The 21,665-nt window shown below is 55.3% G+C and overlaps 1 protein-coding gene and 1 long non-coding RNA gene across 2 annotated transcripts in view; one reads left to right on the top strand and one right to left on the bottom strand.

Annotated features, from left to right (window-relative positions):
- The first annotated feature begins 6,592 nt into the window (after positions 1-6,592).
- The window catches only part of LOC137486438 (keratin, type II cytoskeletal 80-like), a 16,506-nt gene continuing 1,433 nt past the window's right edge, over positions 6,593-21,665 (top strand). The window contains exons 1-8 of the mRNA XM_068211740.1: positions 6,593-7,401; positions 10,432-10,646; positions 15,726-15,786; positions 16,799-16,894; positions 19,382-19,546; positions 19,922-20,047; positions 20,929-21,149; positions 21,590-21,645. Of these exons, the coding sequence (XP_068067841.1) occupies positions 6,901-7,401; positions 10,432-10,646; positions 15,726-15,786; positions 16,799-16,894; positions 19,382-19,546; positions 19,922-20,047; positions 20,929-21,149; positions 21,590-21,645 (1,441 nt within the window). The 5' untranslated portion in view covers positions 6,593-6,900. The remainder of the gene's footprint in view (positions 7,402-10,431; positions 10,647-15,725; positions 15,787-16,798; positions 16,895-19,381; positions 19,547-19,921; positions 20,048-20,928; positions 21,150-21,589; positions 21,646-21,665) is intronic.
- LOC137486440 (uncharacterized) overlaps positions 19,927-21,665 on the bottom strand; it is a 21,410-nt gene continuing 19,671 nt past the window's right edge. The window contains exons 2-3 of the long non-coding RNA XR_011005736.1: positions 20,938-21,199; positions 19,927-20,054 (exon numbers count right to left, since the gene is read on the bottom strand). This is a non-coding gene — a long non-coding RNA (uncharacterized lncRNA). The remainder of the gene's footprint in view (positions 20,055-20,937; positions 21,200-21,665) is intronic.

The following is a 21,665-nucleotide window of genomic DNA, read 5'->3' as shown; positions in this document are numbered from 1 at the left end:
GAAAATCAGTGAAAAAGAAGAGTTCTCCATGACGTCCCATCCCTGGCAGTGCCCACAGCCAGGCTGGACGGGGCTTGGAGCAGCCTGGGACAGTGAGAGGTGGCCCTGCCATGGCACGGGTGGGATTGGATGGGCTTTAATGTCCTCCCATCTGAACCACTCCATAGTTCCATGCTGAGAATGTTTCCTTCCTGCACTCCATGGGCTCCAGAGCTCCTCAGTGCAGGGAAGAGCTTCTGCCACCCAAAAACCGAGGCAAAACAGCCCCTCCAAGGCAGGATGATCTCCCTGAGTGCTCTGGCTGTGACTCAGCACCTCAGAATCTGAGCCCAGGAGTTAAAATTTGGGATGACTCAGCCCTGGTCTCTGACTTTACAGGGATTACAGGGTGGCCCTGGCACACGTCACACACGTGGGGACAGCCACAGGCCTGGGGCCACGTCAGCCCAGCCTCCCGGGGCCAGGAGCAGCGGAGCAGCAGGAGATTCCTGCCTCTGCCTCTGGGTGCTGGCTCGGGCCTGAGCCTGCATCCCGGGCTCCAAACCTGCCGAGGGCGCAGACTCAGTGCCAGATTCCCCTCCGAGGTGCATCAGGATGGGTGGCAGCTCCAGGAATCCACCAGCCCCAAGAGTGCCCCTCTGCAGGAATTCCAGGGCTGGGGCTCGGCCCCCTCTCCACCCTGCATCACAGCATTGGAGATTTGGGAAAATGTCTCCATGGAAAAGGCTGTCCAGCCCTGGCACAGCTGCCCAGGGCAGTGGTGGAGGCCCCATCCCGGGAAGTGTGCAAAGAGAGAATGGATGTGGCACCTGGGACACAGGTTTATGGGCACTGGGTCCAAGGTTGAGCTTGGATGTCTTTCCAACCGCAACAATTCCATGATTCCATGATTTAGGAAGCAGGACAAGGCACCCCATGGACGCTGTGGTGAGGTCTGGCCATGGCCCAACACCTGTTTTACACAACCAGAAAGGTTCTGGTAGCACAAGGGGGAAAGTGGGAGATGGATCCAATTCCCATAAGTGGCCAGGAAAAAATGGGAAAAAATAGACCTTTTTCCTGGTGATTTGGGCATATGGCCCTGGAAACTACAGGCACAAGGCCCTGGTTCTCCAGCTGAGGTGCTGCCATCCTGAGCCCACCAGAAATTGTCCCTCAGTTTGTCCCCACACAGCTCCTGCCTCCAGCAGTGGCACTATCCCCTCTCCCCCTCCCACCATCCTCTACTCCCAGCTTGTGGATGAGCCCAAATCCTCATAGGGAAAAAAACCCATACCCAGAGATATCCCACCCCTAAAGTTCCTGCTGCTACACAGATTTGGGAGAGGAGCTGCTGCAGGCTGGGATTTCTCTGACCACAAATCCCCAAACGGGGGCAAAAGGATGCTCCTGCAATTCCAGATGCAAACATCCTCCTCTAACTGTCACTGGGATGTCACCGGCCCTTTTCTAACCCAAAAAAAACCAAAACAAAACAAAAAAAAAACTGTTCACAGTGTATTGAATGCACAAAACCCATTGCAAAACAGGGAGCTGGCTCCTAAACCTCCCACAGCTCCAGAAGAGCCAGAGGCTCCAAGAAGCCACAGCAGCAGCTCCTTCTTTGTGCTCCAGAGCCTGGGAGTGACACCCAGAGCAAACAAAAGCCTCATTAAAGTGACACAAGGGCCCGTCGGGATCAGAGCTGGATCTGGGTGCTGTTGAAGGGAATGAAGTCATTTACTCCGGTGGGGATTGGGAAACACCAAGCTGTAAATCCTCCCTGTGCCTCTCATTCCTGCTTTTTTTATTAGCGGTATGTTGGGAAAGGAGAAGCCATTTGCCAAAGTAACAGGACTGGTTGTTGCAGAGGGAACTGGGAACCTCCAGGCTCCCAGTGCAGCCCAGAGTGAAGAGAATGGACAACAGAAAGAGCTGGAGAATCATGGAGTAGTTTGGGTTGGAAGGGACATTAAAGCCCATCCAGTGCCACCCCTGCCATGGGCAGGGACACCTCCCACTATCCCAGGCTGCTCCAAGCCCCATCCAACCTGACTCTGGATGCTGCCAGGGCCCCAGGGGCAGCCACAGCTTCCCTGGGAAGACCATTCCTGGACTTTGGGGTCATTTCAGGTGAAAAAAGAGGGTTCGGAGATGAAGCAGAGCCCCCTCAGCTCCTCAGCACCCCCAGCGTGGGCAGCAGGGGAGGGGGGGTTCTGCCCCTTTGCCCCGTCAGGTGTGACCCCACCTGCAGAGCTGCTCCCAGGGCAGGGGTGGCACTGGATGGGCTTTAATGTCCCTTCCCGTTCCAGGACTACAGTGGTCGATCCCATCAGGGAGACGCTGCTGGGGCACTTCCAGCACCCAGAGCTGGATCCACTCTCGACCCCCCCAGCACAGCCACGACCACCCAACCCCTTTGCCCAGCGGGCAGGGCCAGCAGATCCCCACAGGAATGGGGATGTCACACCCCGCCTTTAGTCCTGTTTAGGGTTGTTTTTTTTTTTTTTTTTCAATACCTGACATTTCCTGGAAACTCCGTGAGCCAAAGCTCAGGTGAGTGGGAAACACTCAGTTTCCCGGGAGTGAAGCTGCCGTGGGCAGGTCCCGGCCGTCCCAGCCCCGCGGGACATTCCTGGGCTCTGACGCCTGCTTGGGGCTGAGTTTCAGCTTCTCCGTGTTTCACCCAGAAATCAGAAAGAGCCTGATTTGGGATTCCAGAAGAAAGCAGGGAAGAGATGTGGACGGCTCTAGGCAGATGCAGAAAGCAAAGAAAAGAGGAGGTGGGAGTGGGAATAGGACACGAGAAGGGAGAGGAGGGGGGAGGAGTGAGGGGGAGAAGGAATAGGTGACGGTAAGAGAAGGAAAAATGAAGTGAGAGAAGGAACAGGGACGGAAAGGAGCCTGGGAAGGTGGCAGAGCTCCCCCCAGCCACCCCCCAAACCAGGGTACACAAATACCCCCACTCTGGCATCGACTTCTCCCATTCCCAGCCCCCTCAGCCCGATCCCAGCACGGGGCAGGGGAGAAGGGGAGGAAGGGCTGCAGTGTCCCCTCCGTGCCCACCTCCTGTCCCTGCAGCGTCCCTGCAGTGTCCCCCACCCCTGTGGCTTCAGTGTTCCCTCTCTGTGCCCACCTGGGGCTGGGCACTGTCCTTCGAGGGCCATGGATCTCCTTCAGCCCCTCTATCCCACCCTGGCATGGCCTGGACATGTCCCCAGCCTGGCCCCTTCCCTTCCCCAGAGGGACCTGCAGAGAGGGAACAGAGCAGAGCTGAAGGAAGGGGCTCTCAAAGCCCCCAACCCAAACTGAGCAGTGCCCAGTCCCAAACTGGAACCTCCAAGCCCAGCCCCCGGTGGAGCAGGAAACGCCTGCCCCGCCCAGCCAAACTGAATAAAACAAACCAAACCACACATTTCACAAAAGAAATCCTCTCCTTCTTCTGTTTCTTTAAACCTGAGCTGACCTCGGGGAGGCTCCAGCAGCAGAACCAGGAGCTGCTCTGCCCTGTCCTGTTGTGGCCACAGCATTGGCCATTCCCTGTCCCATCTGTTGCCACAGCATTGACCACTCCTTGTCCCACCCCTGGCCACAGTATTGGCCATTCCCTGTCCCACAGCTCTGGCCATTCCCAGCCCTGCGTGACCAGCCCGACACAGCTCCCATTCCAGGGACAATTTCCATTCCAGGGGCAGCTCCCTTACCTGGCTCCTGCTCACCCTCTCATTCCCTCCTGAGCTCCATCAGTCCTGCTCTACCTCCTACTCAGAATCCTTGGGGCTGATTCCCAGTTTATTCCTCATTAATAAACACCAGTTACTTGGGGAGCCTTGATAAAGAAATTATCCCACTCTGCCTGAACTTATTGAGACAATAACCCCCAGTGTCCAGGGAAGGGTTACAGATTTCCCAGGTTTGTCCAAGGGGGTTGAAGCACCTTCAAGGCTCCCTGTGATGGTTTAAATCTCCCTGTGCCCAGCCCGAGCCTCAGCCCCCCAGAGAACCACACACGGTGACACATCCAGAGTGGGAGATCCTGGGATTGCTCCACATGCAACCACAGCAGGATTCAACCCTGCAGGCTGTGAGTACACAGGGAGGTGTGCACCCCCTGCAGAGGGGGACACAGCAGGTCAGCAGGATGGGGCTGGGCCCTTCATCCCTTTCTCCACCTTATCCCCACCTTTCTATGTCCCTGTCCCTTTCCAGCAGGATTTCTGTGCAGCCAGGAAGGCTGAAAAGCCCTGTTTTGGGGACCAGCCCATCCCAAACTGAACCAAACACCTGGCCAAGGAGGAGCACCGAGAACATCAGGAAGGGCAGGACCTGCCTGAGTCAGCTCAGCCTCTCCCGGGGCTGGGAGGGCAGCAGGGGCAGCAACAAGGGGCAGGAACTCGGGAGGCAGATGCTGAGCTGGGGACAGGTCCTCCCTTCTCTGGCAGGGAGAAGCTACAGGATCCTTCCCTACAAACACCAAAAATGCCCAGGAGCAGCACCACGGGCACTGAAGCCAGGGTCCCCCAGTGTCCCTCCTCCACGGGACTCCCCTGGGCCCTCTGCTCGCCTGGTGGCCCAACAGGAGCTTCAGCCTTGAAAGGAGAGGCTGAACCCTCTTCCAACACATTCCATGCCACCTGCAAGTCAAACCCATCCTGCTGAAAGGGCACAGCACTTGGAAAACCCTCAGGCATCTCAAAGTAGAGTGGCTGCAGTGATCCCAGTGAAATATAGGGTTCCATGCTGTTTGGCCCAAGAATTAAAGGCAGTTTTCATCCTGAACCATCCATCATCCTTCTGCACCTTTCTGTGGCAGAGGGATTTTGGGCCCAACTCCAGCATCTAATCATGGAATTATGGAATGGTTTGGGTAGGAAGGGACCTCAAAGCTCATCCCATTCCACCCCATTCCACTAGTTCGTGTTGCTCCAAGCCCTATCCTTGGACACTTCCAGGGATGGGGAAGATGTGGGACACAGGACACAATGCTGTGCAGGAACTGAGAATCAAAAGGCATCAAGATCCATTTGGATCCCATCACCTGGAGAAGCTTCCTGGGCCACTGTGAACTGGGAGATGCTTTTTGAGCCAAACTTGTTGTTCCCATGGGCTAGACCTAGGTTTGGAAACTTCATTTCATGGAAGAAAAAGGATGAAGGAAAGAATTGATCCTTGGAGAGGAAAGGAGCAGGGATTGATGCTCAGACAGGTGGGATGACCTGGGATCATGAAAGATCCCAGGAGGATCAGAGCAGACACTGCTCCCAGCCTCTACTGCACCGAAGTGCCCTCAATCCACCTGCACCTGCTTCCCTCAGAGGGATTGAGCTTTCCCAGGGCTGTCCCGAGTGCCCTCAGCACCACCAGCAGCCCCAAGGCCAAGGGTGACCTCTGACCTGGTGCCCATTGGGATCCTGTCCGTGTCTGCAGCCACAGAGCCACCAGGAGGGGAAAATGTCACCCACAGAGCAGGAGCCACGAGCTATGGCTGCTCCCAGACAGGAATTTGGGCTTAATCATTAAAATAAACCATCAGGATTGCCGTGAGAAGTCCTGCCAAGGACCCACTGAGTGAGTGACTGGGTGTTCAAATGCATTTTCCCTGGAAAGGATGTTTTGGGAAGGTAGACAGGGGAAAACCCCCTGTTCCTGGCAATATATTGCAATTCCACCTGAAGGAAAGGTCAAACCCACTGGAAAAGGTCCCCTTCCCTGGGAAGTCCTTCCCAAACTACAGCTGCTCCTCAGCAGACATTTCTTGTCAGAGCAGAGATCCAACCTCACCTTGCCTCACCTCCCTCGAAGGGGAAACCCCAGTGTGGAGCAGGACCAGAACAGCAAAGCAACAGCTTTCCCACAAAATGGAAATTGGGATGGCCAGAGAAGACCATCCCCCTTCCCAAGGATGCCACAAAGCAAGGCACAGATGGGAATTCTTCTTTCCCAAGCTTTGCAGGAGAAACGGAGCCAAAGCAGAAACCATGTCCAGGGTGGGTTTGTACCAAACAGGGATTTAAGGGTGGGACACCAGAATTCATTGAAATTCAGAGGGGTTTTGTGTCTCCAGCTTTCATAGGGCTTTTGGGGAATGGGGCAGTCAAAGATGGACGTGGGTACCTGAGATCTGCCTCGGGTGCAGAGGTTTTGAGGGTCTCTGGTGCTGCCAGAGCAGATGAATGAAAAACCTCAGCACTCTTGGACCCCACTCCCAGGGGTCTCAAAACCAGTCTTATGCTCCCTAAACCAGATCTATCTTCCTGAAAGCCAGACCTACCATTTCTAAAAACAGATTTATCCTCCCTGAACTCAGACCTATTATCCATAAACTAGACCAAACATTGCTAAAACCAAACCTATCCTCTCTAAAGCACCTGAGCACCAGACCCATCCATGCTGTGCCCCTGTGGTGACAGAGCAGGAGCAGCTCCAGCCACACCAAGCTTGGGATGCATTTTCCAACTCCTCTTTTAGCCAATTCAGACTCTTTATGGTTTTAAACCCTCCTGTACTAAAAAAAAAAAAAAAAAAAAAAAAAAAAAAAAAAAAAAAAAAAAAAGTATTACTGTTCCTTCCTGAAAATTTGGGCTGGAAAGCAGCCAGGGGCTGATGCCGGCTCTGTGTGCCAAGTCCTTTTGCAGAGCTGTGCCTGGAGCAGTCCTTCCCAAGCCTGGCACCTCCAATTCCTTTCCTCACCTTTTAAGGATGAGGGAGGCAGCTGCTGGGGGCCGGAATTACCTGGGAGGGTTTGTTTTTGCTGCAAGGGCCTGAGTCCTCCTCGCACAAACAAGCTCCTGAAGAAAGGAGGGAACAGACAGAGGAGGGAATAAGAAGGGAAAAAAAAACATAGAAAAAAAAAAAAAGAAAAAAAAAAAAGGCAACAGGTTGATCTGGATTTCCATCAAGGGTTCCACCCTCCTCCGTTTAATGAACATCGCAGAACAGGTGCTTGGAATTCATTACCAGCCCACAAGCCCAGGAGACGGGAATCGCGCCGGCCCAGCTGCGCTGCTGCTCCTCTCTCGGCGGCAGCAGCAGCCGCAAAGCTTCAGCCCTTCTCTCCCGGTGCCTTTCCCTCCCCCGGAGCCCAGCCCGGGCATGACCAACCCCAGCTCTGCCTTCTCCAGCGGCTCCCTGTGCTCCGGGGAGGCGTTGGGGAGGATGAGCCGCGGCAGAGCCGCCGGGAGCCCGTCCCCGGAGCGCCGCAGCCCCGACGGCGGGGCCAGCGACGGCCGCGGCTCGGTGGCCAGCGATGGCTACGGCTCCCTGGGCAGCCTGCGCTGCTTGCCCTACTCCCCGTTCTCCGTGGAGGGGAGGCTGCCGCCCCCCGTGCGCCTGGACATCGACACCGAGTTCCAGGCCGTGCGGCAGCAGGAGAAGGAGGACATCAAAGTGCTCAACAACCAGTTCGTGACCCTGATCGAGAAGGTAGGGACAGCTCCTGGCTGGGGCGGGGAGGGGCTCTCAGGGACCTGCCGGGGTCTGCAGCCACCCCCGGCAAGGCTGGCACATCCGGCTAATTATTTATTAACCCAATTAGTTATTCCTTCCGAGCTCTCTGTCTGACGAGCGTTAGGTAGCATCCCTGGGGCAGGCTGGGGGCTGTGCCTGTCACCCCCGGGCAGCTCCTGGGGACCCCCAGAGCAGCCCCAGCAGAGTCGTGGAGGCACCATGGACAGGAGGCACCATGGACTGGAGGCCTTGGCTCCCAGAGTGGCCAAACAGCCACGAGCAGTGACGCCATTTTTGGCGGCAGCTCCAATTCCGGCTGCTAAAGAAAGCTGGAAACTCATCCCTGGAAACTCATCCCTGGAAACTAATCCCCACCTCCACCTGGGCAGCGCGGGGGGCCGGGGGGACCCCCCCAGCCACTGCCTCCAAGCTTCTGAGGAGAGGGGCCAAGGAAGTGTTGCTTTCATCTCTGCGGAGCCGGCAGAAGCAGAAGTTTCCCCAAGGAAAACAACTCCCAGAGCAGGCAGGTTCCTGCAGAGCCCTGCTCCGTAAACAGATGTAATCTCTGGGGTTGCTTCATGCAGCTCTCCCTGCCAACCTCCAGCAGCCCGGGATTGATTCATTTCAACTCTCCAAGGACCTGAATTCACACTGGGAAGGAGAAGGCCGTGGGAAAATCTCCAGTGGATCTCTCCAAGGGGAACAGTTGTGGCCAGTCACACCTGGCAGTGTCAACAGGGCCCAGGCCTGGCTCTCATGGATGGGCACAGCCTCCTCCTGTGAGCCTTTCCAGGATTGTGGCATTGGGGATTTGGAGAACACCTGGTGTGGAAACACCCACACAGTAGAGGCTGGAATTTGGACTGTCCAGGCAGAGAGGTTGGGGTTTGCTGGGCCCTCAGAGCAGGGATGGGAGTAGGGGAAAGTGACAAAACCCCATGTGCTAGAGCCAGGCCTGTTCCCTGACACCATGGAGGGAAGAACTGAGAGTTCCAGGTTTCCCAACAAACCCAACCCAGCAACCTCCTGATCCATGTGGATCTGGGGCCAGGGGTTCAGGGGCACAAACACCTCCTGGCCAAGGTCTCCGACTGCAGCTCTGAGCTCCTTTGAAGGCTTCAAGAGCTGCATCAAGTGGCAACTTCAGGCACCTGCCCCAGGCCCTCATTCCAGAGGAAGGGAATGACACTTCCTTGTCAAGGAGAACCTGGCTTTATAATCAGGGATTCAGATGTTCTCAATCCCCAGCAGGTGATTCCAGGCATAATTGACCACACAGTTTCAGGAGTTTGGTGCTGGTGGTTTTCCAGCTGTTACAGATCTGCTGGTTTTTATTTTCCAGACAGATGTAAAAGAAGACAGGGAAAAGCCAAGCCCTGGAGGTCCTGTTTGAAGCCCTAGCGTTATCCCAAGCAGCCCAGATGTGAGGGTCTGCAAGGATCAAACTTTGTCCACTTGTGTGTTCAGGCATGAAATTCCAGGGAATGAGGCCAAATCTGGGTGATCCCTCTGCAAAGCTCCTGCTGAAAGGCTCTGCAAGGGGGGATTTCCACTGAGGGGGACATTGCAGGAGTCACAGAATCATGGAATGGTTTGGGTCAGGAGGGACCTTTAAGTTCATCCAATTCCAAACAGATGTTGGAAGCCAAAATGGAACCAGCTGAGCCCAGGGATGTGAGGGATAAAAGGAGCAGGGATGTGAGGATTAGGAATGAGGTCAGGAATTAATTAAAGGTCAAAGACTGACATGGAACAACAGCCAACACAATCCATTCTCATCCCAGGAGGGAAGGATGAGGTCTCTAAGAGTGAGACCTGGAACATCCCAACACTCCCATCCCTTCTGCTGGGAACTCCCAAGCACTGGAATGGTTCTGCTTTGCTCTTTCTGTTCAGAAAAGGATTTGGAGAAAGATGGTGCCACATCTGGGCCAACAGCTAGAATTCTGCTTCTTCTTTGGGCCCCAAGCCAAGGCTGGAGGTCTGATGGCTCCTGCCCCCAGTGTCCCCAGTGCTCCGGGCATGGCATCGGCCCTGAGTCATCCCGGAATACAACACGGGAAACTTGGAGGCAACTCTGGCATCTCTAGCCAAAACGTGACTGGGGTTGCTCCCAGAGGTAGCAATTAGCCAATTAATTGGAGTTGGCCAAGAGCTTTGAAGATGAGAACTGTTAAACTTGGAGTGTTACTGGTGAGATTGGGAATATTGGGAAAGAGGAGCAGGTTCCTCAAAGGTGGGTGGTAGAAGGGCAGCGTTGTCCTCTCAGAGCCAGCACAGGGAGCTCACCTGGAGTCTGTAATTACCTGGGATGTTCTCCAGAGCTTTGTCTGAGCTGCTCTGCAATAAACCTGATTCATTCCCTGAACCTCTCCATGCTGTAATTCCTCGCAGTCCAGCTCTCTGGGGTAGGAAATCTGCCCTTCCCTGACCCTGGACATCCCTGTGTGACCTGGGGTGGATCCGCAGCCTTGGCTCCATTGTGTTGGACTCAAACCTGGATCTGGTGATGCTGGAGGTGTTTTCAGTAGTCCATGGTCACACGCAAAAGGGACAAGACTGACCATTCCTGGTGTCAGTGACGCCTTTATCCCGATATCACTGTATTTAGCCCAATGTGAACATGTTTATTTTGATGTCACTGGTTATTTTGATGTCACTATGTTTATTCCAATGTTACTGTGTCTATTTTGATGTCACCGTGTTCTATTGAGAAATTAATTAGTGGGTAATGGATAAAACCCCTAAAAGTCCCCTAAAAGAGGGAGGTGTCCCTACCTATGCTAGGGGATGGACCTGAGTGATCTTTAAGGTCCCTTCCAACCCAAACCATTCCATGATGCCATAACCTTCCATCCTCAGGCCTAATTTTGAAGGGATTTCTCATTCTTCACTGGAAATCTGCGGATTCTGGCAGCTCCTCTGAAGGTCTCCAAAATCTCCTGCCCTACCATGCTTTGATTGTGGCCCTCAGTGTCACTGACTCCTCTAAAATCTCTCCCGTAGGTCCAGAGCTTGGAGCAGCAGAACAAGATCCTGACAACCAGGTGGAACTTCCTGAAGGACCAGAACAATTCCCACTCTGACTCGGACGTCAAGGCCATCTATGAGCAGTACGTGAGCAAAATGAACCAGGAGATGAAGGCGCTCAACTATGAGCAGGAAAACCTGGAGTCGGAGCTGGCGAAGGTCCTGAGCACCATGGACTCCTTCCGGAGCAAGTAGGTGTCCTTGTCCATGTCTATCCATATCCAGGGGGGTTCAGCTGGGGCACAGGGAACGCTCATGGCTACATGGGCAGGGCCAGGAGTTGGATTTGATGATCCCTGTGGGTATCTTCCAACTCAGGATATTCATCATCACACAATGGGTTAGGAGGGACCTTTAGAATCATCCAGTGCCACCCTTGCCATGGGCAGGGACACCTTCCACTCAAAGCCCTATCCAACCTTGGACACTTCCAGGGATCCAGGGGCAGCCACAGGAAAATCCATCCCAGGGCCTCTCCACCCTCACAGGGAGGAATTCCTTCCCAATATCCCACCTATCCCTGCCCTCTGGGAAGCCATTTCCCCTTGTCCCCTGCCTCCATCCCTTGTCCCAAGTTCCAGCTTCCCTGGTGTCCCTTGAGACACTGGCAGGGGCTCTAAGTTCTTCCTGAAGCTTTTTCCTCTCCAGGCTCGCACACACACATCCCACCTCTGCCATGGGCAGGGACACCTCCCACTATCCCAGTCTGCTCCAAGCCCCATCCAACCTGGCTTTGGACACTTTCAGGGATGGGGCAGCCATGGGGAAATCCATTCTAGGCCTTCCCCACCCCCACAGAGAGGAATTCCTTCATAAAGAAAGAATATTCTATTCCATGACTGTGGGATCTCTTCTTTTCCCCCTTCAACCAAAGCATTTCTGCCAAATTCTGCTTTGACCAAAAGGTCAAAATTGTGCCCCAAATGGTCCTGACCAAGAATAGGGAGGCAGCCTAAGGTCAGGGGAGGTGCAGCTGCCTCTTATCTCTGGGAGCTCCTCTTATCTCTGGAGAGCTCAGAGATGTGCAGATAAGGGAGAGCAGCTGGGCCATGCCCGGTCACAGGGGAGCAGACAATGCCTCCCTCATTATGGGGCTCATTTGCATCCCACAGGAGAATCCCAAATGAGCTCCTTTCCCTCCCACTGACACCCAGCACCTTCCTGGAGCTCTGGAGGCTCCCCTGGGGATTTGGGCTGTGCAGAGACTGTCCAACCCAAAGTGGTGCCAAGGGACTCGGCGGGGGTCGGGAGGGGGGTCGAAATCCCTGCTGGGATCCAAACCCACTCCTGAGGTGAGGCACAAATCATCCATGCCCTCCCCAGGGAGTTCCATCAAGGATTCTCCAGCTCCTGAAGCCCTGCTCGAGGTGGCTGCAAATTAAGGAAGGGCTGACAGCTCCTTCTAACGGAGACCTAGCAGTGAAATGCCTTAATCAGCTCAGAGCAGGTCGGAATCATGGAATCATTCAGCTTGGAAAAGCCCTTGGAGATCATCAGATCTATCCATCAACCCCATACCATTGTGGTCACTACTGACCCCAAATCCCCAGGTGTCACATCCACACAATTTTGGACACTTCCAGGGGTGGGCACTCCCTGAGCAGCCTGTGCCAGGGCTGGACAACCGTTTCCATGGAAATTTTTCCAAATATCCAATTTAAACCTCCTCTGATGGAACTTGAGGCTGTTTTCCCTTGTTCCCTGGGAGTGGATCCTGAATCCCACCTGGCTGCCTCCTCCTGTGCAGAGCCACAAGGTCCCCCCTGAGCCTCCTGTTCTCCAGGCTCAGCCCCCCAGGTCCCTCAGGAGTTCTCCAGACCCTCCCCTGGCGCTCCAGCCCTTCCCCATCTCTCTTCCCACCTCTGGACTTGCTCCAGCCCCTCAGGGTCTTTCTTGTGAGGTACCCAAAGCCCAGGATTCCAGGGTCCTCAGCAGTGCCAAGGACAAGGAATGTTGTGAGGAATTTGACAGGAATAAGAACCAGGAGTTTGATTCTTCACTTTACACTGAAATCATCCTCCTGGGAATTCTTCAAATGACACCCAGGTGCCTAAAAAGTCCTAAATTCCTCATGGGAGGTGCCTGCCTGCTGTTTATTTGGATAATGCAAAGGTTAGGACCTGCCATCCCTCTCTGGAGCACCTGGCCCTCCCTGCACACCCCTGAGGAAGCAGAATCCCAGACTGGTTTGGGTGGGAAAGGACGCTGCCACGGGCAGGGACACCTTCCACTCTCCCAGGGTGTCCCCAGCCCTTGGACTGGGATGGGGATGCCATGGCATCCCATCCAGGGATCCAGGGATGGGGCAGCCATGGTCTTTGCTCAGATCTGCACTCAGGAGCTGCTGCAGGAATCCCCAGCTCCCAGCACTCCAGGGTCTTCCAACCTGATTTCTTGGGGGTGAAGGTGCTGCCCGAGGGTTCTCCCCATTGGATTTCTTGTGACTTTTCCAGTGACTTGGACAATGGGATAGGAGACAATTGGGATGCTTCATCCCTCAAATCTGATTCACAGGGAGAGAATTCCCAGGCCCCATCCAGCCCTGGCCTAGCCCAGGGGCATTTCTGGAGCAAATCTCTGTACAAACCAGGCAAATCCAGGAGGTTTCTTTTCCCCAGGGAATTCTGGGGGAGGAAAAACGAAGAACCAGTTGGATTTCCCACTGGAATGATGCCCTCAGCCAGGCTGTGGCATTCTGGATGGAACACCCCATGGGCATGGGAACACCTCAAGTCCTCCAGGATGGGAAGTGTGCCTGGGGGAGTCCCCCCATAAGGCCCTGAATTCCTCCTGAGTCAGGGACTGCTTTCCAAACCCGCCTGGATGGGATTCACTGGGACATTCCCACCTTCTCCTCAAATGATTCTGCCATGGACCAGCTATTCCAAAGGGAGGGATGGAGAGGGGACAGGCACATCCAGGAGGGAACACAGGCACATGCAGGAGGGAACTAAGCCTGCCTGAGATCTGGTTCCCTGGATTTTGCTCCATGGAAGGAGCCTGGGGCGAGCAGACTCCGTCTCAAGTGTGCTAAGTGCAGGAAGAGCTGGATTTGCCCTCCTGCAGTGCCCTGGGATTATCTCCCAGGAGATAAACGCTGGGATGTGCCTGTGGAATGCTCCAGCTCCAGCCCGGGGTGAGTCACAGTCCTGGGAGCGTGGCAGGAGCGCGTTGGGCCAGCTGGGCCAGCTCTGCTCCGCCGGGAGCAGAGCTCTGCCAGCGCCCAGGGCGTGGGGACAAACTGGGGCACACTGGGACACACTGGGACACACTGGGCCTGAGCTGAGTTCGAGGAGGAGGAAGGGGGGCTGCAGACAGGCACTAAGCTTGGTCCTGGTGCAGCAGGGCTGACAGCATTCCAGCTGGGCTGACATTCCAGCTGAGGAGCACAGACCAGACAGGTAAATCCCATCAGCCGCTGCTGCCCGGCCTTGGAAGAGCAGGGAAGGAGAGGGCGAGTTCAGCACCGAGGGGGACTCAGGAGGAACCCCAGGAGTGCCCAAAGCTGTGACTGTCACACACCCCCTGCCCCCATGGTCCCCTCAGTGAGGGAGCTGCAGCTCCAGGGAGCTGCTTTGGATATTTCCAGGTCAGCTCCTGAGCATGGCTTCTCCCCTTTCCCAACATCTGTTCCCCTTCACCAGGCACAGCTCCCTATTTCCACACTTTGTACATGGCAAGGAAGGCTCCCCAAATCCTTCTGGGCTCCCAAGAACCTTGTGACTGGATGCACCGGACCCCAAACAGCCACACACGGCCGCATTCCTGATGTTCCTCTCCTCAGTCTGTTGGGAGATCCCATTTTACCTCATTCCCAAAGGTGTCAGTTTCCCTTAGGTCCATTAGCAGCACTGAAAGTATGAGTTCACAGTCTGGAAATGGGGTCATTTTGGGGCCCCTTCCACCAAGAAAGACCCTGAGGGGCTGGACAGTGATCAGGGCTGGGAATGGAGCTGAGAAAGGGCTGGAGCACCAGGGAAGGGTCTGGAGAGCTCCTGAGGGACCTGGGGGGCTGAGCCTGGAGAACAGGAGGCTCAGGGGGGACCTTGTGGCTCTGCACTGCTCCCTGACAGGAGGGGAGAGCCAGAGGGGGTTGGGCTCTGCTCCCAGGGAACAACAGGACAAGGGAAACGGGCTCAAGGTCTGCCAGGGGAGGTTTAGCTGAATATTGGGAAAAATTCCTCACTGGAAGGGTGTCCAGGCACTGGCACAGCTGCTCAGGGCAGGGGTGGGGCCACCAAAGCCGTGTGGCTGTGGCAGCTGGGGACATGGTCAGGGTGGCCCTGGCAGTGCTGGGGGAACGGTTGGGCTCAATGCTCTCCAAGGGCTTTTCCAACCTTAATAATTCCCTGATTCTATGGAATGTCATGTGCCCCTTAGGCTAAGAGAAGCCTGAGGGTTCAGGGAAGAGCAGGGGAGCCAGGACCTCCCCGAGAGCTCAGCCTGCTCTGATCCATCACTCCCAACGCTCCCACACCAGTCCAGCTGCTGGGGGAGACTCCGACCCCATCCCATCGTTCTGCTCTGACCGAGCACTGCTGGGCCCAAAATGGACCCTGTGCCTTTCCTGGTCAGGTCCTTGGGATTTGGGATCACCACACCCCTGTCCCAGGAGCCAACAAGGGTTGGAGTATTCCCCAATTCCCGCTCATATCCATTTGCCCCTGGACTGAGGCTTTGCTCCCTGGCCCTGCCCTATCCCACCTGGATTTAAACACCTGTGGGGCTCGTTCTTCACAGGGACACTCAAGACTCCACCCCATCCTGGTGTGGTTTCCTTCCACTCCATGGGCAGTTTTCCATTAATTCCTTTGCCTGTGTGCCTTCACAAATCACCTGGGCTGAATTATGACACCAGTCCAGAATTCTCAGAATTTCCACAAGCCAAAATTTTCTCCCTTGGGAAGACTCCGACCCTGGAAGTGAAACTTTGAGGAAACGTGAGCAGAAGAGAAAAGGTTTGGGGTGAAATTGAGGAGTTTGGGCAGAGCCCGATCCCCACCCCCATCCCCCGTCCCTCTGTGAAGAACCTGAGGCTGCCCAGCCCCCAAATGAAATCCCAATTAAAACTCCCTCCTGGGATTCTTCATCCCAAAAGTGCTCCTGGTGCTCCAGGGCAGCTGGAATGTGGCAGCTTCTTCTCACTCCTGCCCATGATGCCTCAAGGATAGGGGAAAAGCAGAAAGTTTGGATACTTTGGGGGTCTAAAGAGAACTATGAGTGTCTCTGAGTTGCCCTGTGGTTGATCCCATGCTTTGGGTGCTCTGCAGGTACGAGGATGAAATTCGCCTCTGCAGCGGGATGGAATTCACCTTCATGGAGCTCAAAAAGGTCAGCAGGAAGGGAAGGGGAAGTTTCCCACAGGCTCTACCTAGCCCTGCACTGTCAGGGAAGGGCCTGGAGGTGATCTGAGCTCAGCTGGTTTGGGATAACAAGGTCTGGAGGAGGACAGGGAGGGGATGAGTCCCAGTTCCACAGGAGGGTGAGTCTGGAGTGGCTCCTGAAAATCCCCCGGCGGCACATGGGGATCGGAGCATCCCCATCCCTGCACCCTGAGATTTCCTGGTCAGACTGTCCCCATCCCTGCACCCTGAGATTTCCCTGGCCTGAGGGGTCCAAACCCTTCCCCGGCTGCCCCCCCCCCCCCTCCCTCCCCCCGTGTTCCCTCCAGGTGCCATTAGGGTTGGGAAAGGCTGGAATTGATAAAGAATTTGCTTTGTTCCCTGCAGAGGGGCCACACCCTGGGCAAACCCCAGGCAAAGCTCCCACTCCAGCAGGAGCCCAGTGGGAATCAGCTGGAATTGGGATTTTATATCAAAAGGCCCCATTTGGGAGCAGGATAAGGGTGTTGGAGAGAGGGAATGCTCCCCACAAATATCCATCCTGGCTAATTCCATGTTTTCCCTGGAACACTCCCCAGGAAAGGCATTTCTGGACACTTCCATGGATGGCTCCCAAGTTTTCAATAAGTGGAGCCTTTTGTGGGGAACAAAAAGTTGGGAGGAGATGGCCCAGCCCTGCCTGGCCCAAGGGATCCTTCCAACACCAAGTCCCACAAAACAAAGGGAAAAGGTTCTCAAAGGAGCCTCCCCAGCTGGAGAGCAGTTCCAAACGTCTCTGTTAATAAATCTGGGAATGGGTTGGGTGGGAAGGAGCTCATCCCATTCCACCCCTCCATGGGCAGAGACACCTTCCCTGTCCAGGGTGCTCCAAGCCCTGTCCAACGTGTCCTGGAACATTGCCAGGGATGGAGCAAGCAGGGCACTCCCTGGGGATGGGGGCAGTGGGAATGACTCGCTGTAAATCCAGTTATGGACTGATGAATCCCTTTCCATCCGTGCAGGATTTGGATGTGAGCACCTTGCACCGCACGGAGCTGGAGGTGAAGCTCAAAGGGCTCCAGGAGCTGCTGGAGCTGAAGAAAACCATCTACGAGCAGGTGGGAACGCCCCTGGAGAGGGCTGGGACACTGTGGGAGACTCAGCATTTTGGGGACAGATCCTGAATTTCCACCCATGTGGAAGCTTGGCCAGGGTGTCACAGCCATTCCATTGCTCAGGCAGAACCTGAGGAGTTGATCCCTCCCCTAAAAACAACATTGGAATGGGGCCAGAACATTCCTTCTGCCCCAGAGCCTCTGCAGGGGTCCCCCCAGAACAGCTGAGAATTCCAACCTCATCCCAAACTGGCTGTTGGGGCTCAGCTCCTGCCCCCAGGGGTGGGGTTTGCCCCAGACCCCTGCCCAGGTGAGCCAAATGTTCAGACTCCAGGAAGAACCCAAAAACCAGGACACCTGGAGAACCTGGATGCTCTGAAACCCAGTCCAGCCTCCTCCTTTCCCAGGAAAACAAGGGGTCCCCAGTCAGGAATGATGGCAGCCAGGGGGGAAGGGCCTCCATCAGAACACTGACTCAGGCCTGGAAAATGTCACCCAGCAGGATCAGCAGTGTGGGAACACTGGGGATTTATCTAAACTCCAGCAATCCAAACAATTACAATGCCTGATGGAGGAATATGAACATTCCATGTGGGAAACTGAGGCACGGAGAGGCTGGAACTGCCTCCCAGCACAACTGCCCAGGGAGCCTGATCTGCTCTAAAATGAGATTATTCCTCATGCAAGGCAATTTTAGCCCAGTTTTTATGGAAATCAGGCCCTGCTCCAGGATCTCCACCTGATTTCGCATGGGTCCCACAAAAGCCGTGGTTTTTAGCCCCCAGTTCATACAAAAATCTCATCCCCAGCCTCTCCTGTCTCACCTTCTCTGTGGATTCGATGGCATCAGGTACAGACACATTCCCGGGGGGAGGGAAAATGAGGTAAACTTTGCTTGTTGGGATGGATCAGGAGAAAATAATTTATTAATTCTCATTAATAAATAACTAGTTTGGGGGTTTTATTCACCAAATGATCCGACATTCCACATAAACACAAATTTTCTCACCTGCATCAGGTACAGACACATTCCCAGGGGGAGGGAAAATGAGGTAAACTTTGCTTGTTGGGATGGATCAGGAGAAAATAATTTATTAATTCTCATTAATAAATAACTAGTTTGGGGGTTTTATTCACCAAATGATCCAACATTCCACATAAACACAAATTTTCTCACCTGCTCCAAGTTTAACAAAGAAACTCACGGATTAAACAGCAGTGGGATAAAATCTCTCAATCATCCTGCTTTTTTTGCGGTATGTCTGTGTTATCCCTCAGCCACAGAGCCCTTTGTGAGCCCAGCCAGGGAAGGGAATCAAGGAACACAATTCCTGCTCCAAAGGGATCTGAGCACAAAGGGAGGAACAAAGGAAAGGGAGGAAGAGAAGGAATTCCTGGTGCAAAGCAGGAGCTGAGCCTGAGATAAGGGAGCAGCAGCTCTGGAGCAAGCCTGGATACAAACCTGCATCCAGGGGCCCTTCCAGGCTCAGGGAGGGAAATTCTGCAGCTGTGACTTATCCAGAGCAGATATCCTGGTGGTGGTCCCAGGGCTGCTCCTGCCTGCCTCCACACTGACATTCCCAGGACAGAGGAGCGGAGCAGCTCTGCCAGCCCTGGGTGTGTACAGGGAAGGCTCCTGGTTCCCTGAGGAGCCCTAAATCAGGCTCTAGTATCACAAAGAGCAGCTCCAGCCTCGCTGGATCCCACAGCAGAGCTTGGAAAGGGCATTTCCATGATCCATGATCATTGGCTCCAGCTCTGCTCCTGAGGAACGACTGACTGGACAAGAGGAAGTGTCAGGGAAGGTTTATGTTGGATATTAGGGAAAACTCCTTCCTGGAAAGGGTTGTCCTGGCATAGCTGCCCAGGGCAGGGATGAAGTCCCCGTTCCTGGAAGTGCCCAAGGAATGTGTGGATGTGGCACTTGGAAACAGAGTCGGGGTGGCCTTGGCACTGCTGGGGAGCAGTTGGAATCTGGTCTTTTCCAGCCTTAAGGATCCCAGGATTCTCCCTGCTCCTGGACTAGTCCAAAGGCACTGTTTTGTCAGATTTTTACCAGGTTGTATCCAAAGATCCCAAACCCCAACTTAACCCAAATCTGGATTTTATGGAGCAAATAATACCAGATCCCCAGCTCCAGAGAGTGAAAACTTGGGAACTGTCCCCCTCTACACATGGAAGCTGTTCTGCCAAGCACAGCCCACCTGGAGCTCTCTCTGACTACTGGGAATCTTGGATATGACCAGATCCTGGGAAGAAGTTCTTCCCCGTTAGGGTGGGGAGGCCCTGGAATGGATTTCCCAGAGCAGCTGTGGCTGCTCTATCCCTGACAATGCCCAAGGCCAGGCTGGACAGGGCTTGGAGCAGCCTGGGACAGTGGGAGGTGTCCCTGCCCAGGGCAGGGATGGGCTTTGAGGTTCCTTCCCACCCAAATAATTCCATGAATTCCCAGCTCTGTGTTCTCTTTCCTGTGGTCCCTTGGCTCCGCAGGAACTGGAGGAGCTGCTGACGGAAATCAAGGACATTTCCGTGGTGCTGGGAATCGACAGCTGCTCCCGGCCGGACCTGGGCAGGATCGTGGAGGACGTCAGGGCCCAGTACGAGGCTCTGGCCCTGCGGAGCTGGGAAGAGGCCGAGGCCCTCACCCGGAGGAAGGTACCGGATCCCTGCTCTGCCAGGAGAGGCAGGGAAAGGACAGGAGGGATTGGCCTGGAAACAGCTGGATCAGCAAGGATGGGAGGGATGGGCTGGCCCTGGGAATGGAGGGAGGGACGAGGCACTATCTGTGATCAGCTCTGGACAGTAAATCCAGAGGTTTCTTACTCTGGGCTTTCCACACTGGAGGAACCCAGGACATCTCCCAGTGGAGAGGGAAATGTCCTTCCAGCTCTCCAAAGAGCAGGAATGTAACTGGTCCCAGGAGCCAGGTGAGCCTGGCACAGCCACAGCCAGAGAGGATGGGAACAAGCCCCAGATCTTTCCCCAAGTAATCCAGGTGATGCCAGGGCACCCCTGTCGCTCCCTCCACAGCTCACCGACAGCAGCTCCCAGTGCGGCTCCTTCGGGGGGCACCTCCTGGACAGCCGGCGGGAAATCGCGGATCTGAACATCCGCATCCAGAAACTCCGCTCCTGCATCGTGTCCCAGAAGAGCCAGGTGTGTGCTGGGTGGGATAACGGGACAGGTGTGTGCTGGGGTGGGATAACGGGACAGGTGTGTGCTGGGTGGGATAACGGGACAGGTCTGTGTTGGGGTGGGATAACGGGACAGGTGTGTGTTGGGGTGGGATAACGGGACAGGTGTGTGTTGGGGTGGGATAACGGGACAGGTCTGGGCTGGGGTGGGATAACAGGACAGGTGTGTGTTGGGGTGGGATAACGGGACAGGTGTGTGCTGGGTGGGATAACGGGACAGGTGTGTGCTGGGGTGGGATAACAGGACAGGTGTGTGCTGGGTGGGATAACGGGACAGGTGTGTGCTGGGTGGGATAACGGGACAGGTGTGTGCTGGGTGGGATAACGGGACAGGTGTGTGTTGGGGTGGGATAACGGGACAGGTGTGTGCTGGGTGGGATAACGGGACAGGTGTGTGCTGGGGTGGGATAACGGGACAGGTCTGGGCTGGGGTGGGATAATGGGACAGGTCTGTGTTGGGGTGGGATAACGGGACAGGTCTGTCCTGGGTGGGATAACGGGACAGGTGTGTGCTGGGTGGGATAACAGGACAGGTGTGTGTTGGGGTGGGATAACGGGACAGGTGTGTGTTGGGGTGGGATAACGGGACAGGTGTGTGCTGGGTGGGATAACAGGACAGGTGTGTGTTGGGGTGGGATAACGGGACAGGTGTGTGCTGGGTGGGATAACAGGACAGGTGTGTGTTGGGGTAGGATAACGGGACAGGTGTGTCCTGGGGTGGGAATAACTGGATACGTGTGTCCTGGGCGAAACAACCAGACAGATGTATACTGGGGTGGGATAATAGGATAGATGTGGAATTCCCTCTCCCAAGCCCCCTCAGCTCCCTTTCCCACACTTCAGTGCCTGTACCTGGAGGAGCACATCCGCGAGGCTGGCGAGCAGGGGGAGGGGACGCTCAGGGACGCCAAGGCCAAGGTGGCTGGGCTGGAGGAGGCCCTGCAGCGCAGCCGGGAGCACATGGCTCACCTGGTCCGGGAGTACCAGGAGCTCATGAACATCAAACTGGCCCTGGACGTGGAGATCCTCACCTACAGGAAGCTCGTGGAAGGGGAGGAGAACAGGTGAGCCAGGATTCCTCTGCCTCAGGTAGGGAAGAGATGCACCAGCACCCCTGGGGGGATGGAGACATCATGGAATCATGGAATGCTTTGGAACCCAGTCCCACCCCCTGCCACAGGCAAGGACCCCTTCCACGAGCAGGGACACCTCCCAAAGCCCAGCCTGCCCAAATCCCAAGTTCTGAGTCGGGTACTGAAGGTTTGGTCAAAGAAGGAGCAAATCCTGGTGATTCCCAGCAGTTCAATCCCATATCTTGCTCCCAAGTCTTCCTCAGACTCCCCAGGCTGAGGTTCCAGACCTTCTCCAGGTGCTTTGCCCAGGGGCTGTTGAAGCCCATCCTGGTCCTACCACTATCCCAACTCCTCCAGGCCAAATTCCAGCCCTTTCCACTCCTCTGGGAGAGCTTAAGCTGTGTCCTCACGCTGTGTCCTTCCCTTCCCAGCATGGAGCAGCCCATTCCCACCGTCATCAGTGCTGTCCACTCCCGGCCGAAGCCTCGTAAGTGCTTTGATCCCTCC

The sequence above is a fragment of the Anomalospiza imberbis genome, chromosome 22 (assembly GCF_031753505.1).
Source record: "Anomalospiza imberbis isolate Cuckoo-Finch-1a 21T00152 chromosome 22, ASM3175350v1, whole genome shotgun sequence".
NCBI classification, from domain to species: Eukaryota; Metazoa; Chordata; class Aves; order Passeriformes; family Viduidae; genus Anomalospiza; species Anomalospiza imberbis.
This window is presented reverse-complemented; position numbering and strand designations above follow the sequence as displayed.